The sequence below is a fragment of the Chamaea fasciata genome, unplaced genomic scaffold, assembly GCF_029207755.1.
Source record: "Chamaea fasciata isolate MVZ Bird 193981 ecotype frontalis unplaced genomic scaffold, bChaFas1.0.hap1 SCAF_14, whole genome shotgun sequence".
Classification (NCBI taxonomy): domain Eukaryota; kingdom Metazoa; phylum Chordata; class Aves; order Passeriformes; family Sylviidae; genus Chamaea; species Chamaea fasciata.
This window is the reverse complement of record NW_027094099.1, coordinates 9735636-9756287: the sequence shown is the minus strand read 5'-3', so window position 1 is coordinate 9756287 and position 20652 is coordinate 9735636. Positions and strand designations below refer to the sequence as shown.

Below are 20652 nucleotides of genomic sequence, written 5' to 3'. Positions count from 1 at the left end.
CCTCCTTTTGAAACATCACTTTGACTTTGAAAAACAATACTGAGAGAAACTGAAATCATCTGCCTTTTTGCCTGGACTGAGAGCAGGAGTGGAGGCTGCTTTGTTGTACACAGAAAGAAACAGAGCCTCTCTCAGGGATAATAGCCACAGAATTCTCCCCACTGAAGTTTTGGTGTTAAAACGAGGATTTTTATTAGAAGTAAAACGTGGCTTTAAAAGAGTGACTTCCCACCCCATTCTTAGCACAGCTGTCTCTTTCACAATGATTAAGGTTTGTAATTTAAAAAGGCTGTTATGATGTTGTCTGTTTATAATGAAACCCTATTTTTGATTGCATGTTTGCAGTACAGTGTGGGGGTTGTGGAATTTTGCCATTGCTTTTTACTCTGTTCCAGACAATCTTAGTGTGTTTGATTTTGTTTGAGACTTAATTTCCTCTGAAGAAATTCCAGCAGTGGCATGTCTGTGGGTTGTTGCACTTGTTTGTGGAGAATGTGAGCTGCAACTCGCTGTATTTGTTTGTTTCCATTTTTCCTTGCAGAGTCAAAGCCAGTGTGAGGTGTTCAACCTCAGCAGTGCTGGCCACGGTGGTCTCGATGGTCTGTACAGCTGCCAGGGGGCTGTGCCCTAGGTACCAGCACGAAGAGATGTTTAAACACTGGCCTGACCTCTGCTGAAGCACAACGCTTGCAAAACCTTGACTTCCCTCTCATCTGTAAGTTGAGGGATGAGTCACTTATTTAGCAAAGAGCTGCAGCACAGAAGGTTTTTGCTCTGCTGCCAAGAGTTAGATAGGTAACAAGGGAGAGAGAGCAGGATCCTGGAATGATCCACACTCACTTCATTGAAGTCCAATGACAGCCAAACCATCAGAGGAAGAAGTTTTAGGGAGACCCCTGAAATTCAGGATGAAAATATTGAGGGTTACTCACATTCTGTTCCCCCAGCTTTGCTGATAGGTCAGGGACCTCTGCCTGGGGGGAGGTTAAAGGAAAACAAACAGCTAAGGGAAGTTAAATGGTTCAGTAGTAGCTAAGACTGCTTGTAGCTGTTTGCCCCATATGTACAGCTGAAGTGCTGATTCTTCTTACCTGTTGACATCTCTTGCTTGGAAGCTACTGATCAGTTGCTGAAACTGCTTTTGTCTAAAAGATCTTGAAATCCCACATGGAATTAGAGAAAATGAGAGGAAAAAATGTCTAGGTTTTCTGAGGATTAGTATTGCTTAGTCAGGAAGGCTTTTGGTAGGACTTTTCAAAGATGTAATGAAAATTGCAGAGGTTTAAGACTGATGAAATTTCCTATGCTGGTGGTGGGAGCATTGTACTTTGTGATGATGATGGTTGAGTGGAAACTCCTTTGAGTGTGAAGCGTGCTTTTTGCAGTGTAGCTGCAGTTGTTTATCCTCACAATGCAGTGCTTTTTTGGTTAGGTAGCTTTTTCTACCTAACCCAAAAGGCACCAATCAGTTGGGTAGCTGATTTAAAAATGAAATAAAGAAACAATCCTCTCAAAAAAGAATCTCTGTTGGGGACTGAAACATCTAGTGAAAGACACATTTGAAGAATGCTATTCTGGACAGCATAATCTGGACTGTGCTAGAGGAGTATGGGATCAAGATGAGCACCTTGCCAGTGGTTGTAAAAAGATTTAAGGGAAGTGTAGTCTCTGAACTATGATGAAATGCCTTCTGTAACACCTGTTGGAGCACCACATTGGGAGGGAAAGGTAAGATTCACTGATGAGAGGAATGAATGATAGTGGATCATTTTAACAGGCCCTTAGGCACAAGCTTAGCTGTGCAGGATGCCTAGGCTTTTGAACAAAATTCAAAATAACCTTTGTCCTTGGTTCATAGCAATGGTATTTTCACACTTAAATGTCCCTGGTCACTTTACCTATACTTGCTTTTGTTGTGGCTCACCAAATCCAGCCTAAATGATATAAACTTGTGGAATTGGTAGTGTAATATAAGCTAAAAATGTGCTAGGCAGCATTAGAGCTATATTTTTTTCCTAGAGATGTCAAACATGTAGTTGGAGTTTAGTTACTAACTTGATGATTAAAATTCAGCAGTTGTTTTGGGCATAACTTGTATAAAGAAGTGTGTCTTACAGAGTTGGAATGAGGTAGGTGGACTAACAAAATTTTGCCATCTAAGTTGCAATTTAAGATAGTTCACAATTAGTATACTCTCCAAATGGGCCCACACACATTCAGAAATCATGGTGAAGAACAGGAAATAGAAGCTGCTAGGAAAATGCTTTGTTTAAATTACCTGTGAATTTGTGGAAATAGGACCTTCAGGTAGTTGAGTGCTGTTGCATACCGAGTTTATACCATTACACTGTTGTGTGGGTACATCTTCTAATTAATCACTGTAGTGCAAGCAAGAAATTTTATAGGAATGTGTGTTAGTACTTAGTTTTTGATGACTATTTATTTAGACAGGTATCTCTTGGGATTTATTTTTGCAATGCCCACAGCAGTGTGTTTGTGAGAGAGAAGTGTGAATAGTTTTGAAAGTGCCATTGCTGGTTCATTTGTATCTGCTTAGGTCCCCCAGAACAGTTTGGGTCAATGTTCCCTGTAGATTGAGAATTACAGTACTTGGGAATATTTAGGGAACAATCCCCAGTCAGGTACATAATTAAAGGACTTAAGAGAGGTGTATAATTCCTCCAGGTCCTTGTGTAGTTTGTGAGAAGAAACACACAAAGCCCAGGTGGAGCCTCCCGGGAAGCTTCGCTTTGGCTGCGTGCCATTCACATTGTGGCTGTGTGAGGTGAGGTGAGGTGGAGGGGATGGTGACCCTGCAAGGAACTGCAAGGACCTGGCAGCATGTGACAAGCTCCAGTATCACTGCTGACATCACTGTGAAGGAGAGAATAATCTCCTTGTTTTGCAGGTGCAGAATGGGAGCTTTGGTTTGCTCAGAGTTGTGCAGGAAGTCTGGTATATGGAGGAAACTTCTGTGTAATGCAGTTAGATTGTAAAATGGTTCTTCAGCCTGATTGTAAATGTGTAAGAAGCAAAGGAAGGATATTATGAGAAAATATCAATATTTAATATCCTGCCTTTAATAGATGGAGAAAATAAAGCATGGATTACTGGGGCTACATTACCATGTTCTGCTGAATTGCTGCTGTGGAACTCAGAAAAAATATGAACATTAAATATTTGTCATTTTTGGAGATGGAGTGCTAAATCCACTACAAGTTAAATTCTAATAATTCAAGCAAGATGGAAGCTGAGGCCCGCTTTAAAATATACATTTAATGAAATTCAGCTTTCCCTGGCTTTCATGAGGCTTAGATGTTGGTTGGTCTCTGCAAAGGAGTTGCAGGACTACAGAAAATAAATTAGCCATGTTCCTTGATGGTCTTTAATTTAAATAATGCTTACACATAGGATATAGCTTTACCCATTAAAAAGAGAAGCTGCTTTTCTTGACAGCTGAAATTATAAAGTACCACAACATTGCAGAGTAGAAAATAGAAAAATTACACAACTTAATGAATTGCCTTTATTTTAAGTTAGTGTATAATTAATATTATTTAGAAAGTCAAAAAAGAGAGAAATCTTTTATATAAATCAAAAATAAGGCATTCAACTCAGCTAATGAGTTTTTCTTGTTTTCTAATCACATAAATCACTGTACATGTTATCCCAATGTATAATGTCAGATTGTATTAACCCCAACATTCAGAGCAAAAATTATCAGAATATTTAGCGTTTTACTAATTTTTTGGTGAAATTTACACACCACATTTAATTATTTCAATCACACATTCCATTGCATGTCAGATCTCAAAAATGCATTATCAAGTCTTCTAACGGAGTCCATATTTTTATATTTCTATTTTTTTTTCACTAAATTAGAAGTGTTTGAATTAAATTAGCAGAACATTATGCTGTAAGCATAGGTCTTAATTTGGCAATATTACAATCAAAAAGCATTGCATGTATTCTACTTGCATTCTATCAGTTCATGACTTACACCTGATGGATGCCATACAGGTTTTTTGTCTCAAAAGTTGGTGCATTTCATTTTAATCCTACTGTGTGCCCATGTAACTTAGTAACTATGATAGTGCAATTTGAAATAATTATTTAGAGATTTAATGTTTTCTGTATTATCACAGTTAATTTTGCTTCCTAGGATAAATATCAAAAACTTTTTCAATACCTTATAAAATCAGAAGAATTTCTTCTTTGTGTGCTCAAAATATTTGCTGTCTCATGACATATAGGTAGATTTTCCTTCTTTTGCCTGCACTGGAATGTAACACCAGCAGGGACCGTTTACATTTTTTGTCTAATTCTTTGCTGTGTTGCTTTGTATTTTTTAAAAAATTTCTTAAGATTTGTATTATATGAGTGTGTCTTTGATGAACTATTGCCATTAAAAATGTAGCTGTTGGAATTGCGCAAGGCATATTCCAGCCACTGATGTTTTTCTAAGAATAGAAAGTCAGTACATTTTTGTGGTTGCCTCTGACCATTAAGACTGGAGGAAGGTTCTTGGAGAGAATTTCTAGCCAAGCCATGTACAGGTAATCAGACACTGCTCCTTTTCTTGCCACAGGGAGGCTCCTGTTTGGGCAGAGGGAAAAATAAAATTATTGTTATGAAGGCAGGGGTAGCCCAGGCTTCTCATTAAATCCTAAGCAGAAAACATCACTGTACATGTATATGTATGTTCATATACAACTGATATAATTAGACTACATGATTCTTTTAATATCATAAGGCCTTTATTTGCAAACCCTTGCTCACCTGATTGTACTGGACATGAACTGCATCTGAATGCAGCCTTAAACTGGTAAAGAATATTTTTGGGGTCATAAAAACTCACACATAGTATGTTTTTTTAAAAAAGGATAAAAATGCTACACATGCACAGTTTTGTAGTTCATCAGCCTGTTTCCTGATCGGCAGTTACTGTGAGATGGGAGTTTTAAAATATGAATCAATTTATGGTAAGCATTACATGACTACCCCTTCTTTTTGAGACTGACTTGATAGAACTGCAGAGGTTTATCTGTGCATCACAAGTGCAAGGTAATTTATTAAAGCTGTGTATAAAAAATGTGTCTGTAAATAAAAATCGATTCTGGAAAGGTGGGTTTTTTTGGTAATTTTATTGATGGCCTCTTTCTGTTTATACAATTGCTTCATCACCAAGAAAGATTCATATTCAGTGCAGTCCCAGAGAACTATCAGTCCCATTGTAAGTCCTCCAGAATGTACGTAAAAGATTACTTTTGTGCTCAGTGAATTAACACAAGTGTTTCTGTAGCTCGAGTTCAGAATCCCATTACACATTATTCTTAGAATCAAAAATCTTGCAACTCACAGGACAATGAGGTTGGCTGCTCTCGAGTGCTCTTGTAAGAGTTCATTCAGACGGACTTGGCGGTAACTCTGATTAAAGCACAACAGGGAAAACAAAACGGTTAGGTCAGTGATCCTCAGTCCTGGTGTCTTACGGACTTCTACACTCCCCCTTGCCTGCAAGATTTTCTGCTGCTCTGGGGTCCAGAGTCTCAGCAATTGCAAAGTATGAGGCTAAGCCACACATCTTGATTAGTATAGTTACATTAGGGCCACTCTAATGGTTCACCCCTGTGTAAGGTTTCCTGGGGATAGGGATTATTTTTGTACTGAACTTACTTTATGGTCAAGCTCAAGCCCTCAAAATTTTTAGAACTTAACAAGTCGCAGGGAACAAAAAACCAGGACAGGTTTGTGTAAGATAGATGTACCTTAACTGATTTTGTAAATTATTTTCTCTTTCCCTGGAGAAAGTAAAAAGCAGGTTTTTCCTCAATTCAGACCTTAAATTTTCCTTCTCTACAGAAATGTCAGTGTTCTTGTGCAAGTTATATAGGTAAGAACACTCATAATTTAGCCAGCTGTTACCTCATGAGTATCATCCTGTAACATCACCCTTTATCTGTGCTGCCAGTTTTTTCTCTGTTGAATTGTAAATGTGTTCTAATGTCCTCTGTAAAATTCCCAGAACTGCCCTTCTTCCGAAGATAAGGGGCATGTCTTTCCAAATGTGTAAGCTAAACTTTTTGTTGCTGTTATTGTTTTACAGAGTAATTCGGCACTTTCATATTGCTGACTCTTTTCAACTTTTGAGGAATTTTTCTGGTTCCTTAATTAGTCACCTAGACAGGACCAAGCTTAATCACATTTTTTTCTGTTGTACCCTCTTGGTTCTGCAGGCATGTGTCTGTGATTATATTCCTGTTGTCTTTTATACTGAGGTGTTACAAGGGCTCCGACTCTCAATTTTTGATAATTTAAGGTGAGAATAATTCCAAGGTTTTCTGCCCATAGCTGACTGCTATAACCTATGCTGGTTATCAGCTCTATGAAGAGGGTAATACAGTGAGCAGTCAGTCTGCTTCCCAGCTGCTGCAGTGTAGTGTGTTATCTTAAATCATCATTGATTTCTGCTTATGTTAATATGTCAGGCTGTGACTTCTGGCAGCTCTGAGCTCAGAGTTGCAATCCTTGCTCTGCTGAGGAATTTACCAGCACCATAAAGTGGAGATAACTAAACTCCCAGTGTACTCAAGTTAATTCCACAGGAACCATAACTAAAATTGCTAGATTAATTCTCTGTAAGTTACAGGAGAACTTGTCTCTTAAGGGTGAAAGAGTTTGCATCCTTTTGTCACTGGCCTGATGAAGCCTGGTGGTTCATTGGTAAAAAGGTATTTTTCCAACAAATTTAAAGAGCAGACTGGGCTGTAATTCACCCAGTGGATAAAACAGCATCAGCCTTGAAGTTCCTCTGAACTGTAGGAGAGCTTCTGTATGGTAGACTGGTTTAGTCTTCACTCAGCCATTGAGGTGAGAATTCATGCTCAGTCCTGCCTTTGGAGAAATTTCTAGCCTTAGTTGAAGTGTCTGGATTCAGTTCTAAATTGCCCAAAGTGGTGTTTGGAACTGCACCCTTTAAGAGATTCAAGCTCCAAAACAGTGGAACCATTTAATAAACCTCAGCAGACCCAATTAGCTCAGGCTCAGTGCAGAAACTGTGTGGCTCCTGATTCAGAGGTGGTTTTCATCTGGCTGGCTTTAATGTGGGCAGAGCTTCTCATCAGCCTGGAAAATACTGTGTAAACATGCTAAGGTCTGAGAGAGCTCAATAATGCAATCGTGACACACCTCTGCAGTGTTTACAATATAAATCCAATCTGTAAATATCAAATACAGGTTTGTACATGTCGTGTTTCTAATGCCATATCTGGTATTTCACTTTTTCTTACTAATTGCTTCAAACATCTGGAGGGCAAAAAAAGGCACAGATGTAAAAAGGTAGGTGAGGCTTTACCTTCTCCTTGAATGCTTCCAGCTCTGCATCTGTAATTTTCCATGGAGCCTCTCGCTTTAATTTCTCAGCAGTTGTTATATCTTTGCAGCTTTCATGGAGGCGATATGGTTCAATCATCTCTTCAAAGAATTTCCAGCTGAAACGGGGATTACAAAGGAGGCCTTGCTGCAGGGTATGAACTCACTAACTTATTTCACAGTCATTGTGTATGACGGGGCTCCCTGATAATAATTATAGCTGAAAAACATGCAAAATCTTTAACTATTCTTTGCTACATTGTGCCCCAAGTTATATCTGCGCCACTTCTGTATGTTTGGGTTATTTGAGGATAATTAAAGGGTTATTTGAGGATAATTAAACACTGCATTTAGGGGAGAATTTTCTGCATTGTCCTGGTTCTAGCAAAAATACTGGAATGACTTTTATAGTATTTATATTTTATATTATAAATTATTATAATGAAGTGACAGTTTTGTTTTCTGTGGTGGGTTTTTTTTTTTATTTTCAACATGAAAGAAGTAAACTCTAGATAAAGGCTGGCTTCTAAATAGTAGATTTTGTTAATGCTTCTTACCTCTCTTTGTTGGGCTTTATATTGATATCACAAATTATATTAACATCAGCAAATTTTATTCTGAATTTGCTTAGGAGAGAAGCCATGCTGAAAACAAGAGAGAGAATGTTTTATCACTGTACTTCTGAGTGCCTTATATCAAAGAACACTTGTAAATGAGCCAGACAACTGCATTTTATATCTTATCTTTAACTATATGACAAATTACTTTAAATGCTTTAGTGTTTCAATTTCCAGTTACAGAACTAGATTAGTGTGATTGCTGTAGCATAATTCATTTAACTGATGAAAATCACAAAATAAAAAGAAATTAATAGCAGACAGAGGGCAGGTGTTTACATTTTGGGAAAACAATGGTACTTTTAAGTATTCCAAAAGGCTTGAGTTACAAAGAATATTCAATATACAGTGGGTCAGAATTCTCCAACACTTACAAAAGGCTTTTGTTACTGTCAGAATGCTGTGGATGGAGTTTTACAATACTGGTAGTGCATGTGTTGGTGAAAATTTGGTCCAGAAGGTTGATGTCCAATACATAAAGAATCTTCTTCATCTTTTCCATTTATGAATTTTTATTGATCTACTCACGTGTTGTCTTTACACATATTCATAAAAGAAAATACTTTGCTTTGTTGCCAGGTGGCAGAAGGAATAATTTATAGTTTTTTGTGTGTTTGTGCTGAGGATAGAAAGGTTTAATTAGGTCCTTTTTGCCTCTGTTTGAACCATGGTTGGGATCTTGTGGTGTTCTTCCCCACACCTCCTTCTCCCACCTTCTTTTTTGTTTATATTTTTGGCATGTAAGCTTTGGATTTTGAAAAGGTCAGAGACTTCCTAGGAGAACACCACAGTAGAAATACATATTTGTTTATGACCTGAGAGTTTACTCTTACTTTTTAACCTATTTATATAAAAAGAACATACTGCTTGTATAAATCTTGATGTCCCTTGTGGCATCCCCTGTTTTGAACATGATAAAGAGCAAAATCTCAACTTCTGTGGAAAAGTTTTAATATTTGGGGAATTACATGCTAGTAAAACTCCAGTTAAATTTGACTTCTGAATTCAAAATACATGGCTGAAATTGTGCTTGGATGATTTTGCATTAGATCTGCCTAGGGAATGGAGGAATCACCCAGCCTAGATTTGTCTCTTTGAAGGCTTTTGCATGTGGCAGGTAGGTTATGTTTTGAGGAATGCTGGTGTTAAGGTAGCAATACAGACACATACTCTTTTCTTGGGGACAAAGTGGGTCTGTCCTGGGTCATGCTCAGCTGTCCTGATCATGCTATTTACTCTGGCCTTTGTGGGACAAGCAGTGTATGCAGGTGCCAGAACTGCCTGTGTGGAATCTGTCATGTTTTGAAAAAATCTCATTTGGTGTCAAAACTTTGTACATCCAGCAAAATCAGGTGACTAGAGGGTCTAGGTTCAGGAGCCTGTTTGCAGTCCTGAACGGCCAAGACCAGGCAGACTGTGGACAGGGAGCCGAGAACACTTCCCAGCAGGTCCTTGAGCAGTTCTAGGGTGGTGTTTTTTTGGTTGTTTTTTTTTTTTACCCAATTATAAGGATAGTTTGTACAAACACTTGTGAATGTCTTCTGCAGAAGTACATTAACTTTAGGGTGCTGTTTAAAACTGATGGAACCACAGTGGAGTAGTTTGATTTATGTGTTCTCTTTGGCTTTAAGGGAACTTCCTGTGGGAGCTGTCTTTGCAGGGCACTGTATTGTAATCCTAGTGAAACTGGTGATTCTAACTCATATCCTTGCACCCTTCTCACTTGTTTGCCACTGAAGTTTTGGCTGGAGATGTTTTTAATTCTCTACGTGGTGCTTCTGCTCTTTGTTAAGCAGTCGCTGACTTCCATCTCAAATTGAGCTGCTTCCGCTGGTGGTGAAATGGCTGTGCCTGTAATGTGTGAAGTGCTTAGGAAGGAAAGGTCCTATATGCAGTGGTGATAAAAATAAGTTCGTATTAGTAATTTTCATTTGCTCAAAGGCAAATGATGATTATGAAATCTAGACTTTCTTTAAACATTGAGTAAAATCAACTTGGCCTTAAAGTTGATTAACTTGCTCTTTAACTTCTTTATATTTTACACAGTTAATCACATTTATGTGAGTTATCTGTCTATGCTATTTGCATGTGAGAGCTTCATGTGCAATTTCACTTTCTGTTACTTGGACAATCTCATGTAAATCCCATAAAAGTAATTATATTCTCATTACAGAGTGCAGACTGCTCTTCTCAGAGAAGGGAATATGAGCTATTAGTGGGAAAAAGTGCTGAATGTGAGTTTCCTTTGGTAATCACCATTTGCAAAGCCTTAAGGGCTATGCCAAAAGCTTAACACCTTTCAATCAAGTACATTTTTTCTTCATGCTGCCCACAGTACAACAAACCAGTTGTGCTGAAAAATTCCCACCTTCCTGCTGTATATGCATTATATTCAGCATCAATTCAGACTCTTTAAACAAGTGAGACAAATAAAATTATATTTACACTAGTTTTTCTTCTTCAATCCTATTGACCTTTCCTCCAGTGAAGATCCTTAATTTACAATTCTTCCACTTCTTCCTGAGAGTTAGAATGTAAGGAATTAGGATTGTTAGACCTGGAAGAAAATAGAAAATTGGAGGAATATCACATTAGTACATTGTATGGTAAAAAATTCATCTTTCACTTCAGCGGTGTTAGATATAAATTAATTTTAAAACATTTGAGCCTGACATAAAATTGATTATGTAAGCTTACTAAAAACCAGTTTTAGGCAACTTCCCAAGTCTGTTTTTATATTTGGTTAACAGAGAAATCTCTCTCCCTGTGATTCTTACTCAAATTCCTTACCTCCATCATCGAACAGCCACCAAATGTCAATTGTACCTTTTCCTTGCTTCTTTTTAAATTGAGTGCTGGCTTCTAGCAGTCTCTGATTGAATTCACCCACATGCATTGACTGTATGGTGTTAATGGTGCTCTCTGTAATGAGAAAGAAAAAAATGTGGAAGGATATCTGATAAGTGAGGCAATAAGTAGCTTTAGGGAGCCCAGTGGAGGGAAAGCTTCAGGAAAATGAACTGTTTCTGACATAATTTCTATCCTTTAAATCTGCAAAAAGGTACAGAGTAGATGCTTTGGACTTTTAATTTTCTCATACACACAGAAACCAAAACTTGTGTTACACATTGTTACTAGATTATAACATTTTGAAAAAGGTTACGTGATTATTTGTTCTCTGTCTCTCTTTAGTTAATGTAAAATGCACTGGGGCCTTAAAAAGCAACTGGGAAATATCTGATCGATTTTAGAAGTAAATGTGTCATTTTGCATCATTTACAAGCTCAGCTGTCTTGTAAAATACAAGCTCCCTGAAAGGCACAGTCACAGTGGATGAAATGAGCTGATGGGGTGCAGGGGTAGGACAGGTGAAGCTGGAAGTTAGAAAACATAAGCACATATGGCTGTTTCCCTATGCTGACATGGTTACTGCTAATTGGAAATAAATGTTGGTTCTTGCTGTTTGCTTGGCTGGCTTTAAAAGATGCAGTCTTGACTCTATACTAACAATACCGTCTCTCATTCCACCTTTTGAGGCCTGTGGCTTTATTACTGCTTCTCTTTCAATGATTTCAAAGAGATGGTGTCAGAGCAGTATTCAAAGTGGAACAAACAGGCTTCTCTAGAGGTTTTACTGTGATCTGCTAGGTTCTGAAAGTGCTTTGTTTGGTTTTCCTGTGTTTCTGGAGTGTGTACAGGATAGTTCCAAAGCAGTTATTTGCTTTCCTCTACAGTTCTAGCATCTCTGCTGGAAGATGGAACAACTCCAGGGAGAATGAACATAAAAACAAAACAGAGAGGCAAAACTACTTATTAACACAATCTAATACAGAGAGCCAAAATGTGTAGTATGTATTTACTTTATGCATTTCTCAACTAAATCAAAAAGGGAAGTTGAAACAGGGGTACACGCTCTTGGTGGAATTGTCATTAAAAATACATTCTACTGAAACAAAATCAGCTGAAGCCTGCCAGCTGAAGAATAATGGCATTTTATGTTCCCAGTCTGTAGATCTTCCTGGCACCTGTGGGAGTTGCATGCACAGCCAGATGTAATAGTCTCTGCAGGTGAAAACTCTCAAAGTACATGTCTGAAGCATGGCTTCAGGTGGGTCATTATCATTACAACCTAGCAGTTGGGAAATGAGACAAATTGGGACTATATCATTTTACTATATCTGAAATGTAATATTGACTTCATCACCTACACATTTAAGTTATGTCTTAATTAGTTATTTGACAGTATGCTGTGTATGTACTTTCAGTACTTTTACCACCTTCACTTGTGGATTTTTATGAAATTATGCTTAGAATATAGAGCAGCTGTGCTATTTTTACCTGGTTTTCAGCTGTAACCTGAGTTTGTGTATGTTAAGTGAGATTGCTTATTCCCTGCATATTGTGCTGCATATGTTCCTATTTTCCTTAGAGAGGAGAAAAAAAGGTCTCTGTTTAAAAGTTTAAAACACCCTATTAAAAAGGAAAAAAAAAACCAACCCCAACCCCCCCCCAACCAACTTGTTCTGTATTCCTCAAACTTTAATAACAATGTTCTATTTTTGGCAAGTAGAATTGAACATCAGCTGAGCTGAGAAGTTTATCTAGCAAATGAGGGGAAATGGTTGTGTTGTAGACAGCATGTCCTACGAGCAGAGGATGCCACTGTGCTGCATTACAGGGTTGTGTTACAGGGTTGTGGTTTGCACAAGAGAGATTCTGTCCCAGGGGCTTCTGTGTAGCTCAGGTGTTTGTGGCTTGATGTAAAATCCAGTTTGCATATTGGTGAAAGTGTGATGCATTGAAGGGTTGGGGGTAAGTTGTCATTTTGGAACTTACCCTTCTTTGTTTCGTGTTTTGAGATATTCAATGAGCTGGCTTTTTTGAAGAATCCACAGATGCCCCTTTTTCCTTCTTCAAAATCATTTTCTTTAATGGTGGCTTCCAGTGCCAATCTCTCTTGCTCCAGCTTCTCTAATTCCTCTGTATATTGGAAAAAGTAAGACAACTGGTAACACATTGCTGTCTTTTACATTAAATCCCTCATTGAACTAATAGTGATGACGTAATTGGTGTTTGGTATGAAAATTTCTTTTAAAATGCTTTTTCTTTGCAAACCAGTAGGGAGAAGAAAGCTGAGTTCACCTCTGGAAGCCCTAGCTTGGGGTGCCTGTGCCTACAGCACTGTGGTGTGCCAGCTGCTCTCAGGTTGTCTCTTCCAAATAAAATTCAGTATTATGACATTTTATAGTTACATGAGATATTATTTATTGAGTTATGTTTGTGGATGTCTAGTTGGTTTCTTTAGCCAAGAATTTGGAAAGACATTAGGAAAGTTGCTTTTCTACACTGAGGAAGATGAAGTATTTAGTTCTAGCCTGTGGGTCTCTTTTCTGAGAACAAACTCTCATGGTTTGTACTTTGAGATTCTCAGAAATACGTAAGGATCCTGAATATACAATCATTCTCCATGCAGAAATATTTTTCAAGTTTTAGTTTTTTGAGCATTAGCTGCAAAGATGTAAGATTTAGCTAATCAATTCTGTAAACTTAGTAATACAGAAGAACAATTTCATCTTAGCAATATTAGACTTTTGCTGAGAAAAAGGTACCAGGTGTAATTGTGGAATATGTTATGGTGAGGCACTAATTAATATGATCCAGGCATTTGCCTGCAGAAAACTTTTTTCATAAGGAAATGTTCTATTTGAGTAATACATTAACTAAATATGAGGTAAGTTCAAGACATTGTATTAAAAAAGTAGAATAAACCCTCACTAAGTAGACACTATTAGCTCTATTAGCACTCTCGGTTGCCAACAGAAAGATTATACTTTCTTTTACTTTTTAATCAATGACCGTCACATACTTCTGATTTTTATACATGGTGATAGCCACAAACTTATTGGTTACTCAAAACTAAAATTTCAGTGTTTCTATTGAACAGAATGCTGTACCAAATATAAGAGAACACAATGATCATTGTTTTCCACTACAATTACTCTGTATCTGCTTCAAAGTATTTCTTTGTATTTGAGGCTCCCTCCCTTAATTCTTTCTGACTCCTCGTGTCTTAACGCTCGGAGAACATTTGCTCATTTGTAAGACTGCAGAGTTGTTTCTCACTGTATTTTTACGGGTGTCCCAATGACTGTATATTTTGAGCACTCAATTTCTGACTCGCATCAATCAGATATAGGCAGATATCTCTCAGAAATCACCAGGGGGAGAAGAAAAGCTTGATTATTTTGGAATCTTTTCTGAGTCCCTGTAGTTTTGCCCCGTGGGGTCTCCAAGCACATCAGGCTGCCAGTCCTGAGCGAGTGTTCACCTACCCTCGCTCCTTGAAGGAGCCTCTGGCGCCCTTTAATTCCGGGGCGGTTTGTTTCCGGGGGTTTCTCCTTCCCCTCACGGCGGATCGCGGCGCTGCCGGGCCGGGCGGTGGCCGGGCTGCCGTGAGGCGGCGGGCGGGCAGCAGGCGGCAGCAGAGAGCCGCGGGCCCGGCTGTCCTGCGGGAACCTGGGCAGCCGATCCGCCTTTGCCACCCCGAGGGCATGTCTCCCGAAATGGCTCTGAGACGGCGAAAGGTTTTCCCTTTCCCCCCGAGAGGCGCACTGCTGGCCTCAGGAAGAATGAACGAAAAGGGGAGTGAGAGAACTGGTGTTTCCTGCAGCTCTCGGATTTCTGGATGGGTGGGAACTCTGTGGGACTCGTAGTTCCACAGAGGTGATACCAAACGTGCAGCTTCCCTTTTCCTCTCTGCCGCAGAGATATCAGGAAGGCAGGCAGACGAGGGTGTACCAAGACCAGGAGGGAAACATGCAGCAGAGTAACAGCTGGTTGCTGTGGCACAATATTGCATTGCTTTAGTCTGTGCCTGTGCTGGAGCTGCGTTGGGAGCTGAATTCTCTGGTGTGCAGAGCCCCTTAATGTGTGAGGCTTGGACTCCTGTCGCTGCATGTGATCAGCAAGGATTCCAGGCAGGATTTAACCTGCACAAACAAGGACGAACTGTGGACATTGTGAGTGTAGGAACTATTCTAGAAAGCAGATGGTGACTCTTATGAGTGTCAGAGTCCTTCTTATGCTGTGCATCTAACCAGCAGAGATATTCAGCTGTCGAGTCACTGCATACCTTGAACCTGAAGGACCTGAGATATATCAAATCCTTGGCTAATTCTGATGATAATTACGCCGAGCTCAAAATCAAAGGCGTCACTGGAAAGAAAGAAAAAGAAGAGTAAACGATTTTACATCATGTATGTTGATGAGGAAAACTATTTTGAAAAGATCAGTGAAAATGTTCACAGGGAGGACAGACTAGGTAAAATTGCAGAAGGAATTGCCCCAGATAAATTTGTAGTACTTATCTTCCCTCATTTAAAAAAAAAAGTTTGATTGGGCATGGGAACGGATCATCTTTTCCTGAAATGGGTCTTTCAGACAGCACTTTTTAAGGAACTGGGTTGCCATAGGGCAATTTTTTTCTCCCTTCTCTGAGGAAATAACAAAGCCGAGGTGGGGTTTGTTGCTCTGTAACTTGCTTCAGCTTTACAAGTGAATTTTGAGCAAGCATCTATGAGAAGACTGTTTCCTAGCTAAATCTCAACCCACAGAGCTGCTGAGCCTTAGGCACACATGAGATTTGAAGCAAAGCTCTTTCTCTGTCTCCTAGGCTTAAAAGAGGAATTCCATGATGTTCTGTTATTCCCTTAGTATGCACATTAGGGTTGTTTTTCTCTGAGCTCCTGGCCACTGAAAATGGGAAAATACAGTTCTGCAAAAGCACTGCTGACAGCTGTGGAGCTTCTTTACATTGTCAATCTACCTCAGCTCTGATGGTGCTAGGTGTTTGCTAAGCAGATCCTATGAGGTGTGGGAAGCCAATGAGCTTTTTTTGATGGGCAGTAACTTCAGCCGCAGAGCTAGGATGTGTGAGCCCAGGTTTGTGTGTTATGTCCTTGCATTGTTTCTACACATCAAATTCTGTATGGAAATGCTGCATTAATCTAGCCTAAGAGGAGTGAAACAGGAGGTACTGAGCTGACTTACTGTATAATGCCCACATAGTTCTCAACTTGAGTGGCAGGTGCACTTCTCCAGTCCTTCTTAAATCCGATCACCAAGGTATTTGGTTTCATTCTACCCAAGCCCGAGGCCTACCAATATTAAAACACTGCTTGAGAGAGGTACACATACATGCTTTTACTGTAAATGAAAAGTAATGGCAAAAGATAACTGAAGTAATGTTCTGGAGACACTTACAACTAGATTGCATTTCATAAATGCCCTTCATGCTCATATCCATGCAGAAAGCAGAAAGATTAGCTTTAAATCATTCCAACTATAAATGATTTTAGATGACAGAAGTGTAGTTTTGCTAAATTAGCATTCATTTGCATTTCTTCTGACATGCTCTCATTAAAATGGTTCAATAACTTGGAATCAAGAGAGAGTTCAAGAACTGTTTGTATGCTCATTCTAACATAATGGCATAAAGCTTTTATCAGCTTCGGAATACTCAGTAGATGAAGTGGCTCTGAAGTCTCTTAAAATATCTGAGATACACAGAGAAGGCAGAGGCTCCTAAGAATATTTTTTCCCTTGAATTTGGAAACTGTTGCTGTTTCATCTGCTGTTTTCTTTTCAAAAGATTATCCAAAATCAGCTGAGCGTGCTTTGTAGATAAAATTATTGTTTATCAACAGGAAAAAGAAATGGTATGTCAAGATATTTTTTTGCCTTCAAAACTGGTTCTGGATGCTAAGACCTGGACAAGTAAGGGAAGTCAGCTAACCTAGTGCTTATAGAAATCTAAATATTCGGTGTATTGGGAACCTTAGGAGGAGACACACAAAACACCAGCTTCTAAAGTTGTTACACTTTTTACTGCTAGCAAGCAGAAAATAGGTAAAAACTGTTGGAACCTTGTTGGGTTTTTTCAGTAGCACTGTTTATGTTGAAATCAGTAATTGTTTCTGATGTTTTTAGGTTGCAATAATCATGATATGGTTATCCTTCTGTTTGCTGGAAGAGAATTATTTGGGGTCCAGTAGTTGACTTTGGCAATAGTGCTTAAGTAGTAATGGAAAGGAAGAGATCATCAGACCATAGCAGTTCTCAAAAACATCAGAAAGGTCTCCTACTGAGACAATGTGTAAGCCCAAGATGAAGTGTCTTTGTGAGGCTTTTACAGAACAAAGGGATCTTTATTAATAGCATTTCATCTTGCTCAATTGTACAGTCCATTCAGCAAGTGTACAAAGAGCCCTGGTAGGACACCAGTGGGTGACTTACCCAGAGTATTTTAGTTGGTTCCCTGCTGTCTCAGTTGGCACTGATGTCTTTTCAGCAGTGTATTTTGTGCAAAGGATATGAATTTTCTCTACATTTTGCCTCAGTGCCTATATGTTTAAATATTCATATATGTGAGAGAGGAAAGGTGATGGGAAAAATGAAAACAGCATCTCTGTGCCTTCATTATGGCCATTTTAAATGGACTGTTGGAAATGATCTGCATTCTTAGAGTAATAGAAAAATATTGCAGACTTTTATTTAAATTACCTTCTCGCTATTTGCAGAAAATGTATATTACGCATTTTCAGTTTTCATTTATTGCCAAAACATTCTCAAATATTTAATGTGCTGTGTAATACCAAACAATAGAATTGGTTTGAAGTGTATCAAGTGTCAGCTGCATAGACATTCATATGTTGCCCTGTAGATGCTTCTCTTTTGTCATAATAGTGTCTTGTTCATTTAGGAGAGAATCAGTCTGCCTTGTCTCATAATTCCATAGCCCAGAACTAGATCTTTATGAAATAATGCACATGTAGCCCCAGAATGCCCTTTCTGTCTATACCATTACCCATATATATGTAGAGCTTCTTCAGAAGCTAATAGTAATATCTCACATAAAGGGATTCTTTGATGTACACTCTCCTGAATGTTCTGTAAACAAAAAGCTTACTTGAAGTAGACTTTTGACTCCATCTCTGAAGCTGTCAGCTGCCACTGCTGCATAAAAGGCTTTTCTTTTGTTCTTTGTGAGCCAGGCCTGCTTTTTTTCCATGCCACTGTTCATCTCCTTAACACACAGCTTGCGTGGTCCCTGCATGATACAGTAAACTATTATTACAAAGGCTTTGTATTGTACATCACACAGTGATTTTGAAGGAGTTACCTAGTCTGCTGTGGGAGCAAATGGAGAGAGTCAGAAAAATACCTTACCAAAAAGGGTCCACAGAGATTCAGCCCTTTGAAAAGAACTGTGCTGCAAACATAATTCACATTCTGTTTGAGAGGGCTGAGGCTGTTAATGCTACTTAAATGCAGTGATTCTGACAGAAAGAAAGACTACTATGGATTGTAACGTCTTAAAAAAACATCTAAGGTATGATAAAGCATCTCAGAGCGAATAAAGTCTCTCCCTAACTTGACTATGTAAGAGAGTCTCAGCAGATCTAAATATATATGATTAAGTTCCTGTCTACTGACATAAGAGAAAGGAGTTGATGCAATGCAATTAAAGATGCAAATGCCTTTGTTGACGGTTTTCTTTCAGTGGTCATCTGGTAATTTAATGGGAAAAAATCCATGTGCATATCCAAGTCACAAGACATCGATATAACTTAAGAAGAAATTGATCCTGGGTGTATGAAGAGCTGGGAGTAATAACATGAACAATAAGCTTGAAGTTTCATTGTGAGCAGGGAGAGGAAACAAACAAGTTTTGCCCTTCTTCCGTGTTTCTCAAGGGAAAGCACCTGAAGGTGGTTTTGCAACTGGCTTGCACAATATGTTTCTGCTGGCCGAGGGGCCAGACCCACCCCTCTCTGAGGTCCCAGCCTGTCTGTGTCCTCCCCTGCTCTTCCTTTGCACCTGTGCAATGTTTGTGCAATTGTACAAGGAGTCCAGTGAATTTGCAGACTGAGGACTAACTCTGAAAAAATATTTTACGTAAAGGGCAGGGAGTAAAAGCAGAAGTAGTCCCTTTTACTAGAAACTCAGACTGTTCAAGCCAACATGCAGCCATAACCTCAGAGACAAGTAAACTTGAAATCATCTCTGTGTTCTGTTCTGATTGTTATTTTGTCTCTTACTGAGCTATGTATCACCATGTTCCTGGAAAGTTTCTTGCTACCTTTTGGAAGAAAAGAATGGAAGCTGTGCTCTCTGGCATGGTGTTTCAAAACTTTGTGCATCGCTAAGAGCACGTCAGCTTTTGAGGCAGAATGTGCTGGGTGTTACATTTATGGCTGAATAGTCTTGCTGTATTTGTTTGGATATATAATGCAGGCTGCTCTTCAATGTGATTGCTAGGAATTTTATCATCTGCTCTTTACCACAATTTTGCAATTCACAAAGGTTCATTTTGTCACACTTTTATTACCAAGGAAATTGAATTTCACTTAAGTTGCTGAAGAAATAATTAGAAAGCCCCCCTAAACAATTACAAAGCTTATACTAACAAAATAGTCTTTGGGGTTTTTTTGTATAGGCAGGAATGAAATCTCAGTTCTCCTTAGAAAGTACTAATATTAGAGAAACATGATTAAGAATTCAGAAAACTTGCTGAAACTCAACTTTAGGAAGCTGCATAGTCTCAGGATCTTGTTGGGGTTGGTTGTACACTTACTGAATGCAGTGGGAAATCTAGAAATAATTACAGTAGGGAAGAATTAGGACCATTCATTCTTTACAGATCAATTTGATTTGGGAAAAATCAGATGTGGATCTTCCATACTCTGCTTCTGCAATGTGGCAGCATCAAATGAATTATTCCCACACTGCTGTAGAGGAATACATTATCTTGGCTGGACTGACTCTATTATCCTGATTCTGTGGCCCCATTTAGTGCCATGAGCTGGGGTTTTTTTGGTGGTTTTTTCAGCTCTCAAAATTTAAAGGGCACTGTAATATTTAAAATACATTTTCTCCCTACACTACAAACCTATCTGTTTTTGTTCTGTCCTAATGAGAGACTAGATCTTCATCCTCTAAGAGACATAATTTGCTGTGTATTTATATCTAGAAATACACTTTGCTCCTCTCTTTAGATCTCAGAAGAGCATGTTTATCCTCAAAATTAGCATTGTAACAGTTTTGGAGGAACCACTGCAAAGAGAGCTGAATTACTTGCCAAACCTCAACTCTGCAAATCAGTGACAAAGCTGAAAATAGAACCTGGGTGATTTGACTCTCACACAATAACCCTTCAAATTTTGTCTTTTGTGCGGCTTGGGGGTTTTCTGTTTTCTAAGCCTAAAATCTTTCTTTTAATTTTTTTTTTTCTTCCAAACCATTTTTTGGTTCACCTACTATGAACTTTGAAATGCATCTCAGTGAGGCATTTAGCAGCAGGCTTTGCATCAGCTGATAGCTTTGTGTCAGGAATTATGCAATTCATTCTCAGTGCAAATCTCTTTGGTGGTATGCAGAGCTGCCAATCAGCACCGGTGGGAACACTGTGTGCTGAGCGAGAGTGGGATGTGTAAGGGAGACCTGCAGCCCCCACTGGTGCTGGGTGTGCAGATTTGGGTGAGTTCCCTTACCGTGTACACTTCGCAGCAGATACACAGCCCATTGTTCTTTGTGAAGGTGTGGGTGATGTCTAGCAGAGCAGGCCTGACCATAGGAGCTCCTGTTAATGCTAGGCACTGGGGTC

The 20652-nt window shown here is 38.9% G+C and overlaps 1 protein-coding gene and 1 long non-coding RNA gene across 6 annotated transcripts in view; one reads left to right on the top strand and one right to left on the bottom strand.

The window, feature by feature from the left end:
* Positions 1 to 3371: 3371 nt before the first annotated feature.
* SLC12A1 (solute carrier family 12 member 1) overlaps positions 3372 to 20652 on the bottom strand; it is a 44796-nt gene continuing 27515 nt past the window's right edge. For 3 of the 5 annotated variants that reach the window (XM_066196009.1, XM_066196011.1, XM_066196010.1), the window contains exons 17-27: positions 20540 to 20651; positions 17956 to 18096; positions 16038 to 16144; positions 15121 to 15203; positions 12825 to 12968; positions 10779 to 10910; positions 10434 to 10545; positions 7929 to 8015; positions 7355 to 7490; positions 5360 to 5427; positions 3372 to 4596 (exon numbers count right to left, since the gene is read on the bottom strand). In XM_066196009.1, the coding sequence (XP_066052106.1) occupies positions 4461 to 4596; positions 5360 to 5427; positions 7355 to 7490; positions 7929 to 8015; positions 10434 to 10545; positions 10779 to 10910; positions 12825 to 12968; positions 15121 to 15203; positions 16038 to 16144; positions 17956 to 18096; positions 20540 to 20651 (1258 nt within the window). In that variant the 3' untranslated portion in view covers positions 3372 to 4460. Of the gene's footprint in view, positions 4597 to 5359; positions 5428 to 7354; positions 7491 to 7928; positions 8016 to 8108; positions 9840 to 10433; positions 10546 to 10778; positions 10911 to 12824; positions 12969 to 15120; positions 15204 to 16037; positions 16145 to 17955; positions 18097 to 20539; position 20652 lie in introns of those variants that run through there. The other 2 variants (XM_066196012.1, XM_066196013.1) reach the window with 2 other exon arrangements.
* Positions 7392 to 20652, top strand: part of LOC136296693 (uncharacterized) — a 35750-nt gene continuing 22489 nt past the window's right edge. Inside the window, exon 1 of the long non-coding RNA XR_010722986.1 lies at positions 7392 to 7526. This is a non-coding gene — a long non-coding RNA (uncharacterized lncRNA). The remainder of the gene's footprint in view (positions 7527 to 20652) is intronic.